The 7,179-nt window shown below is 50.1% G+C and overlaps 1 protein-coding gene across 1 annotated transcript; it reads left to right on the top strand.

Annotated features, from left to right (window-relative positions):
• The first annotated feature begins 191 nt into the window (after positions 1 to 191).
• Positions 192 to 6,226, top strand: LOC135317407 (feather keratin Cos1-1/Cos1-3/Cos2-1-like). The gene is made up of 3 exons (XM_064473704.1): positions 192 to 293; positions 3,594 to 3,707; positions 5,817 to 6,226. Exons 1-3 carry the CDS (start codon positions 192 to 194, stop codon positions 6,123 to 6,125), a joined length of 525 nt encoding a protein of 174 aa, XP_064329774.1. The 3' UTR covers positions 6,126 to 6,226.
• The last annotated feature ends 953 nt before the right edge of the window (positions 6,227 to 7,179 follow it).

Genomic DNA, 7,179 nt, shown 5'->3' with positions numbered 1-7,179 from the left:
GCTTGTTTAGTAAGGGATGCATATGAAGCAGGGCCATCGCAAGAACAGGAGGAGGAACAGGCAGAATCCGTAAATGAGATGGTAACCACCTGATCGCAATCCCTGCGTGAGCTGCGAGATACATAAAAAGATGCAGCTGCTATGTGAGGAATCCATTCCATGGAAGTTCCCCGGTAACCATAGATGTCGCGATGCCAGGAGAACTTGGTGTATTGACTCTAAGAGGCGTTGCCCGGAGGGTGGAGCGGTGTGGAGCCATCGCGGCCAGGCTCTGGGATAAATGGGAACTGGAGGTACCATGGAGCTGGTACGCTGCGTGTTTGCTACCCTGGGCCAACAGTCCGTCATGCTGTTGACAAAATGCTGTCCTTTTGGTGAACTTTGCTCATTATAATAGCATTATAATACCAAAGCACACCTCCACCCCAAAAGTTGCCCACCTCTAAGGTGCGACCACCCCCCACTGGGCACGCGCCTTCAATTTCTTCGAATGCTACCAAACAGTGAGCACAGCCCCCAGGGAACCACATCATCATCATTGTCATCATCTTTGATCTTCAATCTTATTAATCTTCATCAGTCATCATTATTTGATGATCTCAGGGCGGTGTTAGGGAGTACCTGTTATTAATATGTAGAGCCTCTTGCCTCATGGGTTGCTATGTTATTGGTCATTTAGGTATAGATTAGTTTTACTATGCCTTCTTTAGCTTTTTTCTTTATTAGCATCTTCCAAATAAGTTGACTTTATGCTGACTGGAGTGAGGGAGGATCTCATCATTTAACCATATTCAGCACAGAGAAGGATACCCAGCCCAGCGCTGAGGCATTAAGGTAAAAGCTGCTTTCCTTTTCCTTGGTTGCTCTGCAAAGAGAAGCTAGATGAAGGTCTGTGGTCTAGGGCTGGCCAGGAGCAAAGCAGAGGCTGGATCCCCTGGCTCTGCCCGCAGCTGGGTTACGCTGCCACCCCAGCAGCACTGGGATCTGCAGTGTCAGCTCCCAGATGAACCAAGAGCAGGTAAGGATTGATGCTGCAACTGGAGGCTATGTCTATGTTGATCATTTCCTTGAGGAGTGTAGGTTTCTGTGGGAGGAAGTGAGGAATGCTGAGTGTCTCAGCTCATCTGCAAACAGTCCCATGGTCCTGCGTTTCTAAGTCCCTGGTCTGAATACCTCTGCATAGATGGGGTCTCTGAGAAAAGTAGGGAGGAGTTGGTGTGGGAGATGTTGGAAAGGTTGATAGAAGAAGGAGAGGATCATTTCAGGGATGAAAGCACTGCCAAGGTTGGAAGATGCTGAGCCTCACCCTTCCTGTGCTGTTCTTGATGATGCAGATTTTGCATGAGAGGAAGTGGGGCTTAGCTTAACGTGGTGTCTCAAAGCACAGTAATAAATCGCAGTGTCCTGGACAGAGACAGCTGCTATTTCTAAGGGGGCTGTTTTATTTTTGTAGACGACCGTTGAGAATTTGCCGTTGCGGAACCTGTCATTCCCTGAAGCTCTAAATGCTTGCAGGAGAAATGTCAAGGTTTCCCCTGGGAGCTGGCGGAACCAGAAGAAATTCAAACTGCTCTCACTCTCCTTGGTAGTGGATTGGCAGGGCAGAACCACTCGCTGCCTAGCTGTGGCTGAAACCTTGGAGAAGCATTGCTTCTGGGGGTCATCTCCAGCAAGACCTGCAACACAGGCAGAAATGAATCTACAGAGCAGATCACTTCCTTCTGTCACTTGCTTTGTGTTTAAGGTTGTGTTTTCCCCAAACCATTCTGTCTTTCCAAAGAAAAGGAAAGTTCAGATATCTACTTCCATCATCCCTCTGCACTTCTCCCTGACCTCATCATCTTGTCAGCACAGACCTCTGCGTAGCCTACTGAAAACCGTAGGAGACAATACAAAGTGTATGAATACACTCACCTGACTGGATTAGCAGGACACATGCTGGCATGGCCATGGTGAAGATCATTTTTCCCTGCTCCAGAATCCCTGTCCCTCGGGAGACTCTCAGCACACTACAGAACAAGGCAGCACAATGAAATGGCTGCATCCTGCAGAGTGGGCCAGAGAGTGTGTGATATAGTGTTGTCGTGGTTTAACCCCAGCCTGCAACAAAGAACCACGCAGCCACTCACTCACTCCCCCCTGGTGGGACTGGGGAGAGAATCTGAAGAGTAAAAGTGAGGAAACTCGTGGGTTGAGATAAACACAGTTTAGTAGGTAAAGCAAAAGCCGCACACACAAGCAAAGCAAAGCAAAGAATTCACTCCTTCCTATGGGTAGGCAGGTCTTGACCCATCTCCAGGAAAACAGGGCTCCATCAGGCGTGACAGTTACTTGGGAAGACAAAATGCCATAGCTGCAAACATCCCGCCCCGTCCTTCTTCTTCCCCCAGCTTCATATACTGAGCATGACGTCATATGGTATGGAATATCCCTTTGGTCAGTTGGGGTCACTGTCCCGGCTGTGTCCCCTCCCAGCTCTTGTGCACCTGGCAGAGCACGGGGAGCTGAAAAAGTCCTTGACCAGTGTAAGCGCTACTCAGCAACAACTAAAACACCTCTGCATTATCAACACTGGCTTTAGTACAAATCCAAAACACAGCCCCATACTAGCTACTATGAAGAAAATTAACTGTATCCCAGCAGAAACCAGGACACATAGTCACACCTCTGGGGTGAGGAGGGCAAGAATGAGGCCCATTCACCTTTTGTTTTTGCTTGTCTTTGCAGCAGAGAGTGGGCAATCTCACTGGCTTCCTGCACTTTTCCCTGGGTTTCCCTCTCCCTTCGTAAGATTTACTCTGTAAGGGAACATCTCTCCCTTGCTGTAGAGCATGTCTGATTCTGTGTGCTCTTTGTTGGTGAGAGGGCTTTTGAAAGCACAACGGCTCCTCATAACGTTCAGGGCTCTGGGAAGCACAGGTGTAGTTTTCTTTTCAAAAGGTTTCAGGTTTATCTTAGTTTATCTTCTGTCATTTTGGAAACAGCTGTTCAGTATTTATTCATGCATGAGGATTCAGAGACAGGGGAAGGAAGCTGACAAGGGTGAAGGAAAGGTATTTTAATGGGTGAACATATACATTCCTAGAATGGGGGATGGAGTCCTGATTCCGATGGGTTGGCTCAGTGCTGTCTGGGGCAGGGCAGACTGGTGGGGTGGTGGAGTGGGGGATCTGTAGCTCCATCCCTAGTGCAGCTCTACACCTGTGCAAAGCATAAGGTCAGGGCTTCAGGCTCCCCAGCACTGCTGGCACAGTGGAAAGGGGCTGAGACTGGGACAAGGACAGGGGTGGGAGGCAAAATCACCAGTTTGGAACTGGTGAGCGAAGAAGTGCCAAGGAGCAGCCCTGGCACTGGGAATAACTGCTCCTGGGCAGCACCTTCCTCTCTCTCTAGCCTCCTGGCAAATCTGCAGCCTTTGCTGTGTTTCTCATTTTGGTGGGTACTTTGCAAACAATGGAGAGAGGAGCCTTCACTGCTGTGCATCTAATTCCACAGTAATACACTCCTCTGTCAGTCAAGACTGCAAGGTAAGGTTGGCCCTGTAAATCACAGACCCTCAGCTGAAATCTGCCCAGGTGGTGAACATCCTCTAGACAAAGCAGCCACTGTTCTTGGAGGACCTGGCAGTGCCCAGTAGGTACGCGGGCTCACTGCTCCTGAATGACCGGTACCAGGATGGGTTTCAGTGGAAGGAGGTGATGGTGCAGGTGACTGCAACAGACTGCCCAGCTGATATGAGCACCTTGAAAGCCACAACAGGAAGGAGCTGGTTTGGTGCAGTGCCTGTGGGAGGGCAACTAGGTACCCATGCTTCACCCTTTGGACACAAAGGCAAAGACCTGCACCTGGGGAAGAACGACCCCATGCACCAGTGTCTGCTGGGGACTGCTCAGCCATAAAGCAGTTTTGCAGAAAATGACCTGGGTGGTCCTGATGGACATCAAGTTGCCAATGAGCCAGTAATGTTTCCTTGCCTCAAATAAGGATCTCATAAAGGAAACCCCATCCTTTTGCACTCTCTAGCACCTGGGACAACAGCTGTATCTTGGGCTGGTGTAGAACAGGGAGGTGACTTCCAGCTATGCAGAGGCACTCCAAATAATATCATACTGAATTAAACTAAGAATCCAAACTGGTGTCAAACCATCATTGTTGGGGCCTGAAATCAGCAGTAGTGGAGTGTGAACTTTGCAGGGGCTGATAATACAGAAGGTTGCATTTCAGTGCTTGTGCTGTGGGCAGTTCTCTGCCAGGTTTGTTCTACTATTGTTCAGCTACGCTCAGGTTCCCTCTGACTCTGGCTGTTCTGTGGAACTTGGCATTTTGTGGACAGAGCAGTGGAGAGTGCCCCTGCTGTGACTGGCAAATTCCTTCGTGATGAGTGACACACAAGGACACGTAAACATGCACATCCTCATGCCCACTGGCGTAGAATCATGTAAAAACCTGCACTGACAAACACTTGCACAAATGCAGACAAGTGTAGACAAGAGAACACATACATAAGCATGACTAATAGTGCACTCAACTGGGGAAATCCTGGGGACAGCCCTAGCAGTGATACTGGGGAGCATTCTGGGGAAGGACAAGGACCTGAACATGCTAATGGTGTTGTCTGGGTATTCAGGGGGACTGCACAGAGAAGGATGGCGTATTGGAAGCCTTGTGGAAGACATCATATTTGAGAAATCACTGATCTCAGGCAACACATGTCCACTCTATTGGGGCTTGCACTAAAGGCTTGAGAAGCCCATACATTAGCATGAGTAGCTGCAGCAAGGAAATCTTCTGGAGCACCCTGTGCCAGGGCTGCTGTGCACTGGTGGGTATTATGGCAGAAGTAACCTCCCAGTGTGTAAGGAGAAGATGTATGGGTTTTTTTTGTTTTGGTTTGTTTTGGTTCGTTTTGGTTTTTTTATTACACAAAATAAAAGGCACCACAGCATGGGAGTGAACCAGAAGCTCTTTCTGGATGGGATCTGCACAACATGTCGGGGAAATACAGCTGTGTCTGTACAATGCTGCATGAATCCAGGGATCCCAGTGTCTGAAGGGATGTGAGGCTTACTTGCTATCTATGTTCCTCTTTTTATTCTGTCTTACTAAATCAGGCATTTTATTATGCCGTTTGTTGTCAGGCCTTTGTTTCTGAGATATGGAAAGGAGCCTGCACTACATATCTCCCCATGCCTCCCACCCTGGTGCAGAACAGAATGAGGCAAAACAGGCCAGCAGAATTTTCCGGGGAGCAGTGTTAGGCGGGATAGTTTCAAACCCAGGAGATGGGCCACTACTTGCCATCAGGGCCGCAAAAACACCTAAAGGTGTGACCCAGACTGACATAATTTACTTGACTGCTCCAGCATATGAGTGGAGTCCTCTGCCCATGCTGATGTGTTTTACTTTGGAAATGCTAGAGCCTTTCCTCCTGCCAGCAACAGCTGCCTTCCTTGGGGAATGTGCCTGACATAAAGCAGGAAATGAAAACACAGCAATTTAGGAAGCCAAAACACAGCCCACAGCATTAGCTGGGATGTTTTGCATTCAAGATGAACTTGTCAGAAAATAATGACCGCTGGAAGGGATGCTTCAGGCAGCCTGGGGCAGTAAAGGCCCATGGTAAAAGCCAGCCCAGCTCCTGTCTCTCATTCAGTTCTCTTGCCTCCTTCTCCTTGGGAGTCAGGTGAGTCTGAAGCCCCTTCTCCTTCTCTGCTTTCACTGAAAGGAGGTTTCACCTCAATGGACCTCTCAGCTGACACCAGCTTTGGCCTATGCCAGATCTTGGGTCTGCTTGTTGTGGGAGGGGGAGGAAGTAGAGACATGGAGGCTACAGTCAGTGCCTGCCATGCCGGCCCTGCGGCCCGACCCCGCTGGCCAACAGCTGCAATGAGCCCTGTGTCAGGCAGTGCCAGAACTCCACTGTCGTCATCGAGCCCTCCCCCGTGGTGGTGACCCTGCCCGGCCCCATCCTCAGCTCCTTCCCACAGAGCACCGTGGTGGGCTCGTCCACCTCCGCTGCTGTTGGCAGCATCCTGAGCTGTGATGGAGTGCCCATCTCCTCCGGGGGCTTTGACCTCTCCTGCATTACCAGCCGCTACTGTGGCAGAAGGTGCCCTCCCTGCTAAAGCCACGGGTGACAGCCTGGACAAGGATTGCCCAGAACCCAAAAGCTCTTGCTAAACTGAGGACAGAGCTCCTGGCCATTGATTTCAGAGAAGCTGAACATCCAGTGATACCCTCCCAAAGGAGGTCAGCTGGGGCTCTCTGAAAATATGGCCAAAGTCTAACTCCCTGGCTTTCCACTCTTTCCTATCTCTTTCTTGTCTTCTGTTCTTCTGGACCGTGAGACCCCCAGAGCCAACCTGTGGAATATTCTGACACTTCTCCCTCCATGCAGCATGCAGGTGGGATCTCCACGCTGGGCAATGGGCGCAGACAGCTGCTTGTGCTTTCCCTGCTCTGGAAAACTTCTCTAGAAGGGAACTCGTTTTCTCCTTCAGAGTCATTAAAGTTTTCTGCATCCCAGTCATTGCCTCCATATATTTCTTTTCTTGGTGGAGATTTTATTGGATTGCTGAGGAAGAAAGGGTTTGCCTTCTGTGGCAAGGGATAAGGTGGGGGCAGAAGCAGACCATTCAACAATCCCAGAGGAAGGGGAGTGTGGGACACATGGCAGTAGCGCCTTCCAGTCACTGTCTCTTGGAGCAGAAGACATACTCAGCCCCTCCACAGCCAGAGCTGATCAGGCCCTGTATTCTGGCATCTCTGATTAGATACAGCCCCTTGGCCTCAGAGCATGTCCTACAGACAGGGAGGTTGACCACTGCTATCCCGTAGAGAGGATCCTACTGATTCTGGAGGCTCGGACAGCTCAGCAGCTCACAAGCCTGTGAAGAAGGGAGCTCCTGTTCCTTTGGATAGCCCTGCGCTAGGAAAAGAAACTCAGTCAGAAGGTGGCCTGGAAGGCCATGGAAGTGACGACAGTGTGAGAAAGAGCCTTTTGAAATAAACCCAGATCTTCTTTTCCTCATCCTGCCACCTCTGTCCAGAATGAACAGGCATGGCCTGCACCCAAAGACAAGGGTAGCAAGGGCACATAGCCTGTACAGCCTCTAGACCCCAAACAGTTCCCTGCACAATCCAGCAGTTACACAGATGTGCAGGGCTGAGGTGACTCCC

Source organism: Phalacrocorax carbo, chromosome 25 (genome assembly GCF_963921805.1).
Source record: "Phalacrocorax carbo chromosome 25, bPhaCar2.1, whole genome shotgun sequence".
NCBI classification, from domain to species: Eukaryota; Metazoa; Chordata; class Aves; order Suliformes; family Phalacrocoracidae; genus Phalacrocorax; species Phalacrocorax carbo.
The sequence above is the reverse complement of the archived record's forward strand: the minus strand, read 5'-3'. Positions and strand labels throughout refer to the sequence as shown.